Here is a 20,401-nt window from a genome sequence, read left to right as displayed (position 1 = left end):
GTTTCGCGTACTTCGGGGGTTAGTTTTCGGATAAACGCAACGACGACTCGGCCAGTGCCACGTGTTGATGGTGAACGGGCCACGTTCGGTTTTAGGGACCGTGTTTTTCTATTGACAAAAAAGGTCCGCTAGTTCGGTCGTTACTTTCTTTGCAGTTTTCTTTAGTCAGTTACAGGAAAAATCACACGATACTTATCGTCCTACACATTTGGTTAAATAATACAGGATAGGTGAGATCCCTGTGTAGTATGATAAACCAGATATTGGGAAATGTATTTTCGATTTTGAAATTCGCGGTTATTTTCGCGGAATATTCCCAGTGGGTTGGTGAACGTGTGTTTCGAAGAAAACATGTCACGTTCTATTAACATCCAAATGGCAAGTAACGGACGAAGGTTATCGAAAACAGTTCTGTCTGATCGTACGAGGTACAGGTAGAACAACAAGTCCCCAAACGACGTATTTACACTTGTGTTTCAACCGAGCGATACACGCATCGAAATAGGACAGAAATTGTTCTCTAACCCAACGATAACACTAACCTTTGCAACTCTGTAACAAAATAGAAAAAATATTCGCGGTATTCACCGTTAATTTCTACTAAATTCCCTCTACAAAATAACTCGTGTTAAAATTAACATTTGAATTTCGATCGACCGAATCGATAAAAAATTACATGGCTCAATTCCGGTCTTGTAGTCGATTTCTCGGTAAGTTTCAAACGTGTGACGCGTTTCTAACTGCTAACAGTACCCATAAACAATCCACCTATCGTAAATTAAAATCGTTGGAATCGTTCGGACGCTTCAAAACGCGTAACGAAGCGCTCGAACGCGGATAGCATCCATCTATGGTGCGAGCGCAATTGTTTGGCCGCTCAAGGTCACCGAGTGACTCCCCTCCCGCGCGCGAACGCGTTCACTTACGATCCTCGCGGTTTCTATATACATTTCGAGCACTGGAAAGCTCACGATCGCGAGTCGAGAAATCGTTCAACGTTTCTCAGTTGTTTAATTGTTCGCTGTAAACGGAGATTGCTCGATACGCTTAAGAGCAAATCGGGTGAGCGACACTTAAGGCGATCTCCATCGCTGGGAGATTGGAAAGAAGTTATTAACGCGAGATTATTATGTAAACCGTGTCGCGGCCCGTAATTAAGAACCCATTGACATATTTATTACGGATCGTGTTGATTTTGTTGCGACGTTGGTTCGTTTATTTATTTATTTTTTATTTTTATAAATATATGTATATATATATATCGTTTTTATACTCGCGCGCAACAGGTACGACGCTATTATGATCGGCAAGATAGACGGTTTTTTCCGTTGTTTGGCGGTTGTATATCGCCGCGATTATTAAGTTTAATTAAGCGGTTACCGGGGTAGCGTTAACGTCTCGTTCTCCTTGCGTGATACCGATCTCGTTTTCTTAGACGCGCGTACGATGCAAATTACGAGCGTGTTCGATTACGTAGACACGATGTTCCACGGTGACATTAATTACCGATACTTTTCCAGTGCCAGTATCTCGATCGAGATGGATCGATCCCGTAGACTACGGCCGAAATATATACGAACGCGTTCACCGCGCCGGTTTTCCATACTTAAGGATGTACACGGTATTCGTTGAAAGTATTATAGAATGTAAAAATATTCGATAATTTGTCGATCTGCTCGTATTACTGCACAGCATTGGCAACGAGAAGAATTTACGAGTATAATCACCAGTGATCACCGTGGCGTAGAGAGTAAAAATATACGTTAATTTCTAGAGCCACTCGTAACATTTTACAACATTGCCAACGAGAATGGTTTACGAGTATTACGCCGGTGACCACCCTGGCGTTCGACGTGTTAACAATGAAAAAATATTTAATCACGAATATAAACAGTCTCTGCGTGCAACTTGTACGTAGTTATTTAAATTTTTCACGGTGGATTGAAAAATATCGTGTAAATCAGTCTGTCGAGAAATTGGGACCTAGATTTATGGGATTCTAATAGGTTGTTCAATAAGTTTCATTGAACGAGGAAACTTATCGAGCCGGTACTATACTGTTCAATAAGTTTCATCGAGTACTATACTGTTCAATAAGTTTCATCCAGTACTATACTATTCAATAAGTTCTATTGAGTACTATATTGTTCGGTAAGTTTTATCCAGTAACCTAGTACTATACTGTTCAATCGATCAAGTACTATACTGTTCAATCGATCAAGTACTATATTGTTCAATCGATCAAGTACTATACTATTCAATCGATCAAGTACTATACTGTTCAATCGATCAAGTATTATACTGTTCAATCGATCGTGTACTATACTGTTCAATCGATCGTGTACTATACTGTTCAATAAGTTTCATCGAGTACTATACTGTTCAATAACGTTCATCGAGTACTATACTGTTCAATAACGTTCATCGAGTACTATACTGTTCAATAACGTTCATCGAGTACTATACTGTTCAATAAGTTTTATCGAGCAACCTAGTACTGTTCTATAAGTTTCATCGAGTACTATACTGTTCAATAAGTTTCATCGAGCACTATACTGTTCAAAAAGTTTCATCGACTACTATACTGTTCAGAAAGTTTTATCCAGCAACCTACTACTATACTGTTCAATCCATTAAGTACTATACTGTTCAATCGATCGAGTACTATACTATTCAATAAGTTTTATTGAGTACTATACTGTTCAATAAGTTTCATCGAGTATTATACTGTTCAATAAGTTTTATCGAGCAACCTAGTACTGTTCAATAAGTTTCATCGAGTACTATACTGTTCAATAAGTTTCATCGAGTACTATACTGTTCAATAAGTTTCATCGACTACAATACTGTTCAATAAGTTTCATCGACTACAATACTGTTCAATAATTCTCATCGAGCAACCTAGTACTGTTCAATAAGTTCAATCGAAAGACAAAACGTAACAAACAAGCCACCATTAGGAAAAATCCAACGAACGCGTAGTTCCATCGCGAAACGCGCGTGAAATTTCCACCGGGAACACGGTTCGACGATCTCTGAGATCTTTCCACCGATTGTAGGTAAATATTTCGTCGAAAGATGCACACCGCGAGAACCAACCGCGCCTTTTTCGATCTCGCGCGTTCCTCGTTTTTTCTTTTTTTTTTTTTTTTATTCGTTCCGCGTGCAAAACAGCTAATTGGCGCGCTCGGTTCCCAGAATTCCCCACCGGTTACGATTTCAGGCGTCCGAGGCGGGTGCCGCCGGGTGGTGGAATTCCAGGAAAATGGCGCGTACCCGTCGTTCCCGTATTCGCGGGTTAGCGACGCAACGTAACAATCCTTTGTTCGAAAGCACAATTTTTTTTTTTTTCTTCCCCACCACCCTCCCCACCGAGTGCGCGGTTGCTTGTACCAATTACGCGCGAAAACGCGTACACGACGAGACATTCGCGCTCGTTCCGAGTCGGTCGTTCGTTTCGCGTGTCCGGAGTTCTTTCTTTCACTCTTCGTTTTCGTTTTCGTTGTTCTTTTTTTATCCCCTGGCCCCCTTTTCAATTTTTTTTCCTCCTTCTTTCACTTTTCTCCTTACCCCGGGCGCGATAGCGGTGACAAATGGGTGTATTTTGACGAGGAACGTTTTAGGCGGCTCGAGAGACGCTCGTTTACTCCCGCATTAACATATAACGAGTTCAATTTCCGCGGCGATATACGCGTGTACGGCCGGGCTGCGCGAAAGCGCAAACACGGCTCGCTGATATATGAACTCGCTGGCAGCAATTTGACTTCCTCGGCCGGCGACTTGGCGCGGCGATAAATTTCCGTTTAATTTATTCGGGCCGGTCTCGAAACGGCCGAACGGTATCGACGATATTATTCCGACGTCATTACGCGAAATTATGTGACGATTATTGCTATCGAAGCCGCGCGATCGCGCGAGGTTACCTCGACGCGCCCGAGTAATTTCACCTGCCTCGCGAGCCGACGTCGCGGCGGGGAGAAAAGGGGGGAAGGAAAGGAAAAGAGAAAGAATTGAAAAAAAAAAATAGAAAAAAAAGAAAGAGAAGAAACTACGGAGAAAAGGGAACAGACGAAGAAAAATGTTCAATTCCGGTCCGGTTGAAAAATTCGGAACCGATTAGTCTCTCGCTTCCCTCTCTTTTTCTCTCTCTTTGTCTCTCTCGTGGTCTCTATCCCCCTTCGCACGGTCCTTTTAGGGAATTAATCGTCGAGTGTCATCTGTTGTTTAATAACGAGAGATACCGCTACTCCTTTCCGATTATCGTCCATTAAAGTAACACGAAATTGCTATCGAGTTATCGAGCACGCATTTATAATCGGATCCGGCGCGATAAGCGACGTATCACCTGCTTTCGAAATTACCGTCATTATCGCCATTAACCCTTTACGCTGGAATTATTTTTAAAAACCCGCTCGCCGCCGGTTACGGGCACTCGTTATTTATTCACAACGGCGACGGTTGTTCCGTTTCGTTGTGCGTATCTCGCCGCGAGATGATGCATTCCGTTCGCTGAAATAACGAACGACCGGAATTAAGAATACGAGAGACGCGAAAACGAGGTGTATGTGTATATATATGTGTGTATGTGTATGTGTGTGTGTGTGTGTGTGGGTGGTGGAAAGAAGAACGGAAACCGCGGTTTCGAGATAAAGGGCGTACAAGTTTTCGTACAAATTCGGTTCGAGTTACCGGTGGATTGCTCGTTGTATTTTATCTCGTTGCCGGTTACACGTATACGACACCTACACGTGTATAATGAATTTTTCGCGCGTGGTAACGTTCGAGAGGTATCGAAATAATTGTGTACCAACGCGAACGAATATTATTGGACGGTAGAACGTCGGCGTAGTTTCACGGGCGTACTCGAAAGGTATTTATTTTCAAGTTTATCAACCGTGTCCTCTTTAATATAGATTAAATGAAATTTGTTATCCGTCTCGTTGTGCGTTTCATTATACCGGTACTTAAGGCACCATCGACAAGATCCGTGCCGATCTTATCGCGCGTTAAGTGTTTCATTAAGTATAACGTTATCGAATCCTCGGTCGTACCACTGACGTATTCCTTCTGCAATAGCGGTTCTATTCGACCGCGATAACGCACGGGGATACGTGGATGCAATGGTAGTAACAATAATAATAATAAGAAGAACCCAACGTTCGTTTCTCGCGGGGAGATCGCGATACGGAGAATCGTCGAATCGAGTCGAATTTTTCCCGAATTGTTCAACGAGACGATCGTTACGCAACCGATCGATCGGGGTCAATTTTGAATCATCGAAACTCGTGTTTGTTACTGGTTCGAGTTTCGCGGGTCCGTGATGGAGAATCGTTCGTCGGGTAACGGAAGAACGGTACGCGTGCCATTTCGACGTCGACCTATCGCACGATAGTTAACGATAAACCGGCGATAACGCAATAAACAACGCCGCGACTGTACAATCGGCGCGAGCGCCTCGAGTCGCGCGCGTTTCACCGATCGTACGTCGTCTTCGTTCGTCGTAAATCGTGTACTTCGCGTTGCAAAATGGCGAGGAAACGTACCGGGTGATACGAACGATGGTACACGATACTCGAGCGTAGTATTTTGGAAATATCAGGCGAATCGTATTTTGGAAATATCAGGCGAATCGTATTTTGGAAATATGTAGTGTGCACGGTTGAAGAGAAGTCATGTTTGGTAGAACGGAGAGGAGAGTGGTGTATTTGTGTATCTGGGCAACTTTTCTTCGTTTTTTATGGATTTTATTATTATTTACGATTGCGCGATACTTTTCGAAATTTGTATCGGAGAGGATCGGAACGACCAATCTTACGAACGACTTCTTTCGAATTGTGAACAGTACATATTGCTGCGGTGATGGAAAGCAGAATTGTATCGAGGGAAAGCAGAATTGTATCGACGAAATGGATATCGTTCAGTATGTAATTTTCTCGAGTGTATTTAATTTTCGTTATTTATTTATCGTCGACGCGTGTTTTCGCGTCGTTCGTACATTATTCAAACGAGAAAGCATTCGTACGTTTACATCGTACGCGAGCGGATACCGGCGACGTATTTAAATATTGCGTCTCGGCAGCGGTCGATTATCGGGTAGCGTACGGACGAATCGTCGCCGCGAGAGAAATCGATGATTCTTAGAAGATGATCGATGATACGCGCGCACACGAACGCGTACGGACGCAGCGACTCGCGAAGCGGTCAAGCATCTCGGTACGGTAGAGTCGTTCGGGTACTTGGGTTACTCGAGTACTCGAACGTCGAATCGTACTTGTGTCGAGTCTGTAGTCAGGGTTCGAATACTCGAGTATTCGAATGTCGAATCGTACTCGTATCGAGTCGGTAGTCAATGTTCGAATACTCGAGTGTTCAAACGTTGAATAGTACTCGTGTCGAGTCGGTAGTCAGGGTTCGAATACTCGAGTGTTCAAACGTTGAATCGTACTTGTATCGAGTCGACAGTCAGTGTTCGAATACCCGAGTATTCGAATGTCGAATCGTACTCGTATCGAGTCGGTAGTCAATGTTCGAATACTTGAGTGTTCAAACGTTGAATAGTACTCGTATAGAGTCAGTCGTCAGTGTTCGAATACTCGAGTGTTCAAACGTTGAATCGTACTCGTATCGAGTCGGTAGTCAGTATTCGAATACTTGAGTAGTCCAATGTCGAATCGTACTCGTATCGAGTTGGCCACCAGTGTCCGAATACTCGAGTACTCGAACGTCGAATTGTACTCGAACGTCGAATTGTACTCGTATCGAGTCGGTAGTCAGTGTTCGAATACTCGAGTAGTCCAACGTCGAATAGTACTCGTATCGAGTCAGTCGTCAGTGTTCAAATACTTGAGTGTTCAAACGCTGAATCGTACTCGTATCGAGTTGTGACCGTCAGTGTTCGAATACTCGAGTAGTTCAACGTCGAATCGTACTCGTATCGAGTCGGTAGTCAAAATTCAAATACTCGAATACTCGAATGTCGAATTGTACTCGTATTGAGTTGGTAGTCAGGGTTCGAATACTCGAGTAGTCCAACGTCGAATAGTACTCGTATCGAGTCGGTAGTCAGTGTTCGAATACTCGAGTACAGAAAGAATTCGACCGGTCGAGTTCTTCTTGGGAAAGTTTCTGTCCATTTTTGGTTCAAAATTCTACCTCTTTTCGGAATCACCCTTGCACGTGTTCGAATAGAATACAGCGAATAGAATACAGCGTATTTGCACGATCGATTAAATTTTTATTCGTCGCGAGATATTTCGTTCCTCGTTGCATCGCGTGTCGAACGAGTTAACTCCACCTACGAGCCGATAAAATAGCGGGCAAATTGGAAGAAAAATAGAAACCGGTATCGTAGATTATTTATTCGTTTGGAAAATAAACGACAAATTCGCTGTAGTACCTGGCGAGTGTGTAAAAGAAAAAATTTATGGAAATTGAGAATCATTCGCATTGTGTTGGTCGATCTATTGATTCAAATTTTGATATTACTCCAATAAGTAACAGAGAGAGGTATTACTCCAATATAGTAAGTAATCGTTTACAACGATTGTCTCTCAATAATTGTTCCTTTATGATCGTGTTTCAGAATATTCAGAGATTCTGAGTGATCTAACGCGAGAACTCGAACACCGTGTTAATCTACACATTGTTAAGATTTCTCCAACGAGCAACGGATGGAAAATTACTCATCCATTGCTGGTTACTAAATTTAGAAAAATTCCAAGAACAGATTATCTTAAACAGCTTCATAATGTACTAACGCGAGAACTCGAACACCGTATTACTCTACGCATTGCTCGAAACGTTAATATACCTTAAAAAAGCAACGCATAGGAAGTTATCTATCCATTGCTGGTTACTAAATATTAAAAAATTCCTTCAACTGGTTACTACGGATAGCTTCATAGTGAATTGACGCGAGAATTTAAATACCATATTAGCGGATCTTGGTCCAAACGTTAATATTTCTCCAACGAGCAACGGATGGAAAATTACTTATCCATTGCTGGTTACTAAATTTAAAAGAATTCCAAGAACAGATTCTCATGGACAGTTTTCATAGTGTACTAACGCGAGAACTTGAACACCGTGTTAATCGACAATTGCTTCAAACGTTAATATTGCTTTAACAAGCAATGGATGGGAAGACATTTATCCATTGCTGGTTACCAAATTTTAAAAAATTCCTATAACAGATTATCATGGACAACTCTGTAGTAGACTAACCCGAGAACTTGAATACCGTGTTAATCGACAATTGCTTCAAACGTTAATATTTCTCCAACGAGCAATGGATGGGAAATCATTTATCCATTGCTGGTTACTAAATTAAAAGAAATTCCAGGAACAGATTCTCATAAACAGCTTCATAGTGTACTAACGCGAGAACTTGAACACCGTATTAATCGACAATTACTCCATCCCTTGAAAAAGCAACGCACAGAAATGAATCTATCCATTGCTGGTTACCAAATTTAAAAAAATTCCAGGAACAGATTCTCATAAACAGCTTCACAGTGAACTAACACGAGAACTCGAACACCGTGTTAATCGACAATTGCTCCAAACGTTAATATCCCTCAAAAAAGCAACGCATAGAAATGAATCTATCCATTGCTGGTTACCAAATTAAAAAAAATTCCAGGAACAGATTCTCATAAACAGCTTTATAGTATACTAACACGAGAACTCGAACACCGTATTAATCGACAATTGCTCCAAACGTTAATATCCCTCAAAAAAGCAACGCATAGAAATGAATCTATCCATTGCTGGTTACCAAATGAAAAAAAGATTCCAAGACCAAATCCTCACGTACAGCATCACAGTATACTAACGGTACAATTTCCACAATTTTCAGCTGCTGGTGAGCGGTGGACAACCGACGACGGCGACGTCGCCGGCGATGTCGTCGGGCGGCGCCTTGAGCCCGGGCGCGTTGTCACCGTCGTCGACGGCGACGACGACAGGGGCCGCGGCGGCCAGCGGTGGGGCGAGCACCCCCGTCGGTGGCACCACGGGCCCCGGTTGCTGCGAGAACGGCAGGCCAATGATGACGGACCCCGTGACCGGGCAGACGGTCTGCAGCTGTCAGTACGACAGCGCGGCGAGGCTCGCTTTGGGCGCTTACCCGAGGCTAGCGCCCACGGCGACCTCCTACTCCTCTTACCCCACCCCGACGCCGTCCACCACCGACCAGGGGCCCTACCCCAGCATCAGCATGGACAGCTCCGCGTTCTATCCTCCTCTGGTGAGTCTATTTCCTCGTTACGCTCCGGTTACCGCGGAAGGTCGCGCGTAATTGTCCCGAGGACGTTAATGGACGAGTTTTTCGCGCAACACCGTCAATGCATAATTCATGAGCGATAAGTTGTTGGTGTTTACGCGCAACCGGGAGCAACGCGTCGTTTCACCTTCGGCAAGCTGACGAAATTAAAGATCGCGAACCTTCCGTGTCGCCATTGGCGAGCTTCGACGTCTCTTTCGGTTTCCTCCCATGGGAACACAGCTTTACACGGTGTCGGATCTCGTTGCGATCGAACGTGAAAATTCGCTATTTTCACCGAGCTGAGTATTTTTGGCGAGAAGGTAACGAGAGTTCTTGTTTGGTAACAAGGTAAGTGCGTTTGCAACGTGGACCTACCCAGTGTTTGAAAATCAAGGCGCGAAGCATTTCCTCTGGTACGGTGCAGTCATTCGTGCTTCGCCCAAAGGCGATTATTGTTTGTAAATTTTATTGTTGTTTAGTGGGGTTTTATCTCGGGTGATGTCGAGTATGAATGACGGGAAATGTGTTATTTTCGTGGAGTAAGTACGAAGGAAGTAACGTATTAGCAACACGGATGCAACGTTTTGAATTGGAGTAGGTCCGGAGAAGTGCATTGGAGAAATGCAGTACGATGCAATCTACGCTCGGCCAATCGCAATTATTAGTCTAAAGATTGTTTGATCTTTAATTACGGTTCATGTTGCGAAAGTATGTAAAAATTGTTCCTCGAAGAAAGCGATCCACGCAATTAGTAACGCTCACAGTGTTCCAAAATCGATGAAAGTAGATCAAAGGAAGTGTAATTGAAAGAAAATAGGTTCCCTCCAGGCACGACGAAATCTACGTTCGTCCAATCTCAGTTATCAACCTACAAATTATTTCGTATCGAACGTCTTTAATTATGGTTCGTGTCGCGTAAAGATTGTTCCTTGAAGAAAGTCATCTACACAATTGGTATAACGCACAGTGTTCCAAAATCGATGAAAGTAGATCGAAAGATATTGCTATTACTGCATTAGAATAAAGAGTTCCTTTTAGGCTCCGTTTCAAACTCAACGAAAGCAAATCCAAGAAGTACAGTAAATCGAGAAAGTGTCTTTTTACAGGTACGACGAAATCTACGTTCGTCCAATGTCAGTTATCACCCTATAAATTATTTCGTATCGAACGTCTTTAATTATGGTTCGTGTAAAGATTGTTCCTCGAAGAAAGTGATCTACACAATGAGTATAATGCATAGTGTTCCAAAATCGATGAAAGTAGATCGAAAGATACCTTTACTATTATACTAGAATAAAAAAAGTTCCCTGTGGGATCTGTTTCAAACTCAATGAAAGCAAATCCAAAGAAAAAGTGTCCTTCTCCAGACACATAGAAATCTACGTTCCTCCAACTCCAATTATCAGCTTATTACTTCATATAGATCATCGTCAGTCACGATCAGTATCTCTAAAAATGCAAATTTCTTCTTCAAAAAAAAAAAAAAGATACATACCTTCATAGAATACTCACTTATTGTCACAAAATTCTCAATTCTAAACTCAATAAAATCAAATCCAAAGAAAAAGTGTCCTCCTCCAGACACATAGAAATCTACGTTCATCCAACTCCAATTATCACCTTATTATTTCATATAGATCATCGTCAATCACGATCAGTATCTCTAAAAATGCAAACTTCTTCAAAAGAAAAAAGAAACATACTTTCACAGAATATTCCCTTATTGTCACAAAATTCTCCATCCAAACTCAACGAAACTAAATCCAAAGTATTGGATTGCTCGGAAAGTAATTTCGTGTACTCTTGGTGAAAATGAACCACAATTTTTTTACAGTGTACAAACACTTCCTTAAATCATATATCCTCAATTTTGGCAAACGAAACGAACTCACCTACCACCCACCAGCCCGTTGAATCGCAAAAGTAATCGAACGTGCCGTGCACGATGAAACTCGAACGTACACGTACAACGTCAATTACCGCTCTACGTATTTAATATCGTTCGCAATTTAATCCCGGTTAATGTCACGTTATTTATAGTAATTCCTTTCGCCCGCGGTCTCGACCCTTGCCCGCGAAACTTTTTGCCCCGACGGGCTAGAAAGCAACGAACGCAATCGTCACGCTGTTGCCAACGTCGATTCGTCTTCGCGCGGGTAAACAAGCGCGGACAAACATCGTCTCGCGTAATCGTCTCGCGTAATCGTCTCTTTTTTTTCCCTTCCACGAATACACTCAGTGTCCTCTTGAACGCTCGACGTAGAAAACACTATCGAGAAATCCTCCTGGATATTTTTCCAACCCTGATACCCCAAAACGGTGAAATCGGTCGGGAACTGGCGAGAGGAGAGAGGATTCGGTGGCCAGAACCTCGACGATAAATAACGCAAATTACACGTCCCACGACTAATCGGAAGAGTTACGGCACGAGCGTATTTATAAACGCCAATCATTAAACGGTTTATTAGCTCGGTCTCTTTTGAGCCTCGGCGGGTTAGACGCGTATTAGTGGTCCCGCGCGACGCTTTGTAACGTTTCGCGCGTAAAATACGCTCGTGGCCGCAGATTGATCGGCCCGTCCAGCTAGGCGTGCCGGACGATTATTGCCCGCGCGGCCTTAACTCAAGACGGATTAGCGCGCGGTCTTGCCACGAATTAGCTCGGAATCTCGACGATGGGAGATCCGCGCGAGGATGACGACCACGAAGACGAAGACGACGAAGACGACGAAGAGTTGGAAGCTCGAGCGCGATCGTCCTCGGTTCTACGCGCGAGTGTCCGCGCGTCTCTCGCCGCGTGTGTAGTACCTCTTCTCTCCTCTTTCTCTTCATCACGCTTCGCGTCGCAGCCCGCGTCGAATTATTCACGGCCGGCTGTCGAGAGCGGAGCGATAATCTCGTTTAAGTTTCGGTTCGCGGAAGACGCGTCGTCTTCGTTGCCTCTAACGAGGACTACGTGATGGATTCGCGGTTATATTTCAGGATAGAGAATATATATATGTATATCTTTCTCTCTCTGTTGTTCGCGATATTCAACGATCGCGAACACTCGAGAATCTTGCGAAACCCGCGTCAGACATTGGATTCGTACACGCCCCCGCTAACGAAAAATCGGCTAATAATAATGTCGCGGAGACGATGGAACGTGGTACGCTCGAATCGCACGCGCGAACGTGTTGAGAGTCGTTCAAGACGAGGGTGATTGAGTTTTTTTTTTTTTTAAGGGGCCACATTGAAATTGCATCGATAGATATAGCGCGAGGGGCGAGGATGGAAGAAGGGAACCGGTGTTATCGACGAACGGAATTTACCGATTCTGTTTATTCGTTAGGAGGTGTTCGAGGGGGGAGTGTACCTAGAGCTGGCTCGAGAGCTCTTAAAATTTTGTGTATCTACGTGAACGATAGTAACCGCGATAATGTACTGTTTGACTCGAGAATTGTCCGTTGAATCTATTATCGAGGTATCGAATATTCGTTCTGTGGCGAACAGCTGTGGAGTATCCGAGACGAGATTTATTGGAATTTCTTTGGGAGAATTGTTTGGTTGGTGTACTATTAGGATATCGATGGAGAGTAGTATTCTAAGCTGTGGTGGGAGGACTTTTTTACGTTGTTTTATCTATGGTAGTGTGAATTTTTTTTTTTCAATTTTTCGTAAAATCTACTATGGGAATATTGATAATATTTTCTGGTAGTACAAACGTAGATACGAAGGAAGAATTTTTCTACTTTGTTTTATCTATAGTAGTGTAATTTCTTTTTTTTAATTTTTCGTCAAATCTACTATGGGAATATTGATAATATTTTCTGGTAGTACAAACGTAGATACTAAGGAAGAATTTTCCTACTTTGTTTTATGGTAGTGTGAATTTTTTTTTTAATTTTTTGTAAAATCTACTATGTGAATATCGACCATTTTTTCCGGTAGGACAAACATAGATCGTAAGGAAGAATTTTCCTACTTTATGTTATCTATGATAGTGTATTTTTTTTCAAATTGTTCATAAAATCTACTATCGAAATATCAACCACTTTTTTTTGGTATTATGAACGTAGATCGTAAGGAAGAATTTTCCTACTTTGTTTTATCTATGATAGTGTAACTTTTTTTCAAATTGTTCATAAAATCTACTATCGATATATCGACCACTTTTTTTTGGTATTATGAACGTAGATCGTAAGGAAGAATTTTCCTACGTTGTTTTATCTATGATAGTGTAATTTCTTTTTCAAATTGTTCGTGAAATCTACTATGAGAATATTGACAATTTTTTTCCGGTAGTATAAACGGAGATCGTAAGGGAGAATTTTTCTACGTTGTTTATTCGAAGACGTCCCAATGCTCTTGAAATTGTCTCGAACGCGACGTATCTCGATGACCGATACGAATCGCGATAACGCGCATTTCGTCTCGAAATTGTTCGTAGAATCTTGGGAAATCGTTGTGTCGACGATTACACATACAATGCACAATAATACTCCGAACGGAGAAGGTAGGGGAGAATTTTTCAATTTTTCAATTTGACTACCAATCGTTTCAAACGCCTTATATCTTCCAGTAATACCAATTGGGACGATTTCGTCTCGAAATTGTCAGTAGAATCTATCAATGTGATAATTCTTCCCATTGATGGATTGTACAATAGAAAAATATCCCAAAATTGGTGGTAATTTCTTCTTGAAATTGTCTGTAGAATTTATCATCGTGATAGTTCCTGCCATTGATAGATTCTACAATAGAAAAATATCCCAAATTGGTGGTAATTGGATCTGGAAATTATCAGTAGAATCTATCATCGATGGTTCCTCTCATTCTACACTGGAATAATATTCCAAATTAGTGGTAATTTCTTCTTGAAATAGTAGAATCTATCATCGTGGTAGTTATTCCCATTGATAGATTCTACAGTAGAAAAATATCCCAAATTGGTGGTAACTGGGCCTGGAAATTATCAGTAGAATCTATCATTGATGGTCCCTTTCATTCTACACTGCAGTAGTATCCCAAATTGGTGTATTCGTCTCAAAATTTCCAGTAGAATTTATCATTGTGATAGTTTTTCCCATTGATAGATTCTACAGTAGAAAAATATCCCAAATTGGTGATAACTGGGCCTGGAAATTATCAGTAGAATCTATCATCGATGGTTCCCCTCATTCTACACTAGAATAGTATCCCAAATTAGTGGTAATTTCTTCTTGAAATAGTAGAATCTATCATCGTGATAGTTCCTCTCATTGATAGATTCTACAGTAGAAAAATATCTCAAATTGGTGGTAACTTTGTCTCAAAATTATCAATAGAATCTATTATCGTGATAGTTCTTCTCATTGATAGATTCTACAGTAGAATAATCTCCCAAATTGTTGGTAACTTCATCTCAAAATTGTTAGTAGAATCTATCATCAATGATTCCCCACATTCTACCTTAGAAAAATCACTAAATTGTTGGTAACTTCTTCTCAAAATTACCAGTAGAATCTATCATCAATGATTCCCCACATTCTACCTTAGAAAAATCTCCCAAATTGGTGATAACTTTTTCTCGAAATTATCAATAGAATCTATTATCGTGATAGTTCTTCTCATTGATGGATTCTACAGTAGAAAAATATCCCAAAATTGGTGGTAACTTCGTCTCAAAATTTCCAGTAGAATCTATCATCAATGATTCCCCACATTCTACCTAAAAAAAATCTCCCAAACTCTTGGTAACTTCTTCTCAAAATTACCAGTAGAATCTATCATCAATAATTCCCCACATTCTACCTAAAAAAACTCTCTCAAACTCTTGGTAACATCGTCTCAAACTTGCCAGTAGAACATCTCACCGACAATTTCCCCCTCTCTGACTTCTACTCTAGAATAACCCCCCAAATAATCAGTAACGTCTCCTCTAAATAACAAATAATCCCTACCACCTCGATAGTTCTTCCCAGCGATAAATTCTCCAATAGAACTATACCCCAAACATAGTTCACAAGGGTAGAATTCTCCAACGTTGCGCCTACTCCACGAAATCGTCCAAGACTCAAACATTAAACTCATCCTAATTTCCTAATTTCTCGAGGGTCCGTCCAAATTCGTCCAATTCTCGGTATCGGTACAATCGATACCACGAGGCGATAATCGAGACACAGTCCCACCACAATTCTACGTACGACAGTTCCGTATCGTACGCAGAATCCACCATCACCGATAACTCCTCCACGAGACACGCGTTCCGCGTAAAACCCCCATCAACGCACGCGTTTCGCTCTCACCTCGCGAAAACTGAACACCCCCCACCACCGATCTCTCACGATACAAATTTCCACCCGATCTCGCGAGCGTTTCGCAGCCAACGAACGCGAGTCTCCTCGGGGACACCGCGTTCGGGCCACCACCGGAATCGCGCGCGGAGGAACGCGTTCCCTAATCGCGGACACATCGACGATACGTTGATAAAACCCGGTTGACGTGGACGTGTAGAAATAGACGTTCGATCGTATCGCGGTTTCGGGCCAATTTCTATCCGCGCTCGAGCGTGGATACTCACCACCGGGAGGTAGAAACGATAAAAAGCTCGCTCGGGAAACACACGCGCACATACACATACATGCGCATACATACGCATACATACGCATACATACGCATACATACGCATACATACACATACATACACATACATACACATACAGAAACACACACGTACACACAAATATACATACATATGGGTTTCACCAGATGTTGCCGAGCGACTCGAAGCGACTTCGACCCCGTGAGTTCTCGCTAGCGGGGACCAGTACGGGAAAGAAGAGAGAGAGACGATCGGTAATTAAATTCCGCGTTTATTCCCTTTCGCGACGTTTTCTCGTTGCACCCGTGAGTGCATTAATCCCGTACCGTGGCGAAAGGTCGATTCGCGGGATTTTTTCCACGGTGAGAATCGCAACCGTGCAACGCTCGCGCGAATTCTATTGTACGTAAATCTGACTGGGTTGGATACGGTGATGTTTGTCATCGAATGTGCAAACTTACGTGGGTTGTCTCGGGGGATGTTCGTCATCGATGATCGGTGTAATTACAAATGTAAGATTCTTTTTTTTTTTTGTTGTTTTCTTGCACGAGAATGCAGAGACGAAGCGAGCCGCGTTATTATTGGCCAACGGGTTGCGTACCCTGTACGAGAATTCGCCGCGGACCTTCTCAGTCGGCGGGAAGGAAGCGGAGCCAATTAAATTTGAATTTATCGGCGTAATTATACTAATTGGTCGGTTTTCGGCGATCTGGCGATCTAGCCCGTCGAAACGGCTCCGGATACGACCGATCGGATCGTGCCAAGACGCTCAAGTTCCTGAAGTTCCGCGGCGATCCGCTCGTCCGCGCGCGGTTTCGAATCCTGGCTTCGAGATGGAATTTTTTTAAGGTTGTCTTTCGTTCATGGTGAACTCATTTCCAGACGAGAAATGTCTTCGAGATGGAAAATAAGGACTGATGACGTCTTGGATGGTTACAATGTTGTTTGAATAAATTGTGTATAAATGGTTAATCGAGAGAGTGCAATATATTAGGAAAGTCATTTCGTTTTCTTTTTTTTTTTTTTTGGTGAAAATGAGATACGATTTTTTTTAGAGCGTAGAAACATTTTATTAAATTATAGATTTTGCAGTTTGGAAATCCTGGCTCCGGGACGGAATTTTTTTAATGTTGTCTTTCGTTCATGGAGAACTCATTTCCAGACGAGAAATGTCTTCGAGATGGAAAATAAGGACTGATGACGTCTCGAATGGTTACAATGTTGTTTGAATTAATTGTGTATAAACGGTTAATGGAAAGAATGGGAAATTAAGAAGAGTGGGAGATATTAGGAAAGTCATTTCGTTTTTTTTTTTTTTTGAAAATGAGATACGATTTTTTTTAGAGCGTAGAAACATTTTATTAAATTATAGATTTTGCAGTTTGGAAATCCTGGCTCCAGGATGGAATTTTTTTGATGTTGTCTTTCGTCCATGGAGAACTCATTTTCAGACGAGAAATGTCTTCCAGATGGAAAATAAGGACGGATGATGTTTCGGAGCTGGTTTGTTGGTTACAACGTTGTTTGAATAAATTGTGTATAAACGGTTAATCGAGAGAGGACAATTTATTAGGAAAGTCATTTGGTTTTTTTTTGTGGTGAAAATGAGATACAATTTTCTTTAGAGCGTAGGAAGATTTTATTAAATTATATATTCTTTATCTTGGAAAACGAAATGACTTTTCGAACAACCCAATAGTTACTTCAGATTTATGTATCTTATAAACTAGATACACTTATGGTTGCTAATCGCGACTGTAGCCAAGTTATGGAGCAATCTAGTAGAACTATTGTCGACTTATTTTTTTTTTGCTCAAAATCGTAAATTGGAAAATTGGCTATGTGAAGTTTTTAAATTGTGTAAATTTGATCTCTCTCGAGATCTTTCTTGTTTATTCACATTTAATTCTTTCGTTCGAAAGAGTTTCCTTCATTCTGATTCTCACATTTGCACTTTGGTTAACAAAGTCTCTACAATATTTTGTGAGACTTGTGATAAGGAAGGGTGAATTTTCCCCATACTTATACGTTTAGGTATATTTTCTCGGAAATATTAAAAAGAAATTCGTGTATAATATTCTTAAAAAGAAAATTTAGCGTTCAGTTGCGACCTTGACATTGTTTATAACACTCGTTATCAAAATTTAAATAGTAGAACAAGGAATTAATAAATACTCTGTACCTCTCGACTTTTTTAAAGTATCTTTCGCTAAATTTGTCGGTGAAACAATCTTTAGCAATCTTTTCCTTTACTTTACACACTATATTTACTTTTCTTTGTAAATCGATAGGTTCATTGCCCATGAATAAATAAATAAATAAAACAGTGTACCATGTAGGGCGATACTCATCCATCAGAAGGAAACTCGACGTGTTTCTAGGCTCGTGTGTATTATAACAATCCGAATTTTGCGATAAGTGGCAACGAACGCGAATGTAAAGTTTGAAAAAAATAAAAAAAAAAACACTTCGGTGTATTAGAGTCGTAGAGTGTCTCGAGCAACGGAAAAACCGTAAGTGTGTATTACACCACGAACATCTCGTGTCGAAGTATGATATTACACCACAGTTACCACGGAGTGGAACTGATAAGGTTTTACCAACTTTTATTTTACAATTGACCCCGCTACGGAATACAAGGTATTCCTACGGACTAAATTACCGTACGAGAACCACACGCTTCGTCTACACAAGTTCTGTAATATGTACCTAACAGTTACCAGTGACTAATTATCGTTAATTTTACATTTCTCACGGTACGTTACTCGAGTCTACTCTTTTTTCCAGAGTACAATCTTTTTACCAGAGTACACTCTTTTTTCCAGAATACACTCTTTTTTTCAGAGTACACTCTTCTTCCAAACATTGCTCCTCCTAAATTCTCTCAGTAATCTTCTCTTCGTAATTCTCTTTGTAATTCTCTTCGTAATTTTCTCTTTACAATTCTCTCTTTGTAATTCTCTCTTCGTAATTCTCTCATATAATTCTCTCTTCGTAATTCTCTCATATAATTCTCTCTTCGTAATTCTCTCTTCGTAATTCTCTCTTCGTAATTCTCTCTTCGTAATTCTCTCTTCGTAATTCTCTCAGTAATTCTCTCTTTGTAATTTTCTCTCAGTAATTCTCTCTTTGTAATTCGTCAGTAATTCTCTCTTTGTAATTCTCTCAGTAATTCTCTCAGTAATTCTCTCAGTAATTCTCTCTTTGTAATTCTCTCAGTAATTCTCTCTTCGTAATTCTCTCTTCGTAATTCTCTCTTCGTAATTCTCTCTTCGTAATTCTCTCTTCGTAATTCTCTCTTAATAATCTTCTCATCGTAATTCTCTCTTTGTAATTCTCTCTTCGTAATTCTCTCATCGTAATTCTCTCTTCGTAATTCTCTCATCGTAATTTTCTCTTCATAATTCTCTCTTCGTGATTCTCTCTTTGTAATTCTCTTTTCGTAATTCTCTCTTTGTAATTCTCTCTTCATAATTCTCTCTTCGTGATTCTCTCTTTGTAATTCTCTTTTCGTAATTCTCTCTTCGTAATTCTCTCTTAGTAATTCTCTCTTCGTAATTCTCTCTTCGTAATTCTCTTCATAATTCTCTTAGTAATCTTCTCTTCGTAATTCTCTTCGAATTCGCCAAGAATAGGTACCAATCGTCCCTAAGCAATTTTCATAGAAAACTCGATTAATTTCACGAGCTTTCGACTGAGGAACCAGACGCTCCAATAACGAAATATCCAACGTCTTATCGCGTCGGTCTTCCCCGCTAAGATTCGATTAACGTGCTAATAAATAGGACAAGGTGGTCGACGCGAGGCGAGCAGAGTTCGAGCGAGTATCGCGCGGTATTCGCGACGAATTTCCAGAGCGTACACCACCCCCTCCACCGGCTACTCTCGCGAAATCGTCCACGAGGACCAATCGACGCGAGACTGACGATAACTCGGGGCTCACGATTGGCCAAAATTGTAGAACGTCGACAAATGAACGCAACGAGACGATATCGTCGTCCCCACCTCGATAACGGACCATTTTGTCACCTCGTTCGCGTCACGAGTCCCTCGAGTTTCTTTTTCTTCGATTTATTTTTTCTTTTCTTTTTTTTCCATAACGTCGCGTCGATTCGAATTTTCCAGCGCGGAACGTTATCGGTCTCTGGATCGATCGGCGCGATAATACGCTCGCGTCGTTACAGTTTCTTCGAGAGGGCACGTTTCACCTTCCGCGAACGAGGCTATTGACGTTGCCGCGCAATCGTCGCGGCAGAGCGTGAGATAACGTGAGATACATCGGTGTCGAGCGTTATCGCGGCTCGTTGTCATTGGAAACGAACAACGATTCGTGATTTTCGAGCGCGTACCCTTCGAAAAATCTGTGGAGCGTCATTTTTCGAGGAACTGGCCCGATTAGATCGCGGTGAGACGACGCGATAGCGAGCTTGTTGTTCCAGAGATCGCGCGATCGAGAGCTAATACGTGGAAGGGGTGCTCTTTAACGAGTGACGTACTCCCCACTACTTGCGCGTTGAGGTGTCCTTGTCGAGAAGTGTAACGAGCACGGAAAAACAAACTGGTGGGGGGGATAAA

General features: G+C 41.6%; 1 protein-coding gene across 3 annotated transcripts in view; it reads left to right on the top strand.

The window, feature by feature from the left end:
- The window catches only part of LOC143148321 (homeobox protein caupolican), a 205,498-nt gene that overhangs the window by 92,577 nt on the left and 92,520 nt on the right, over positions 1–20,401 (top strand). For all 3 annotated transcript variants that reach the window (XM_076314567.1, XM_076314569.1, XM_076314568.1), the window contains exon 2: positions 8,858–9,247. In XM_076314567.1, coding sequence (XP_076170682.1) covers positions 8,858–9,247 — 390 coding nt within the window. The remainder of the gene's footprint in view (positions 1–8,857; positions 9,248–20,401) is intronic.

The sequence above is a fragment of the Ptiloglossa arizonensis genome, chromosome 6 (genome assembly GCF_051014685.1).
Source record: "Ptiloglossa arizonensis isolate GNS036 chromosome 6, iyPtiAriz1_principal, whole genome shotgun sequence".
NCBI classification, from domain to species: Eukaryota; Metazoa; Arthropoda; class Insecta; order Hymenoptera; family Colletidae; genus Ptiloglossa; species Ptiloglossa arizonensis.
Note: the sequence above shows the minus strand (reverse complement) of the source record. Positions and strands in the feature narration are given on the sequence as shown.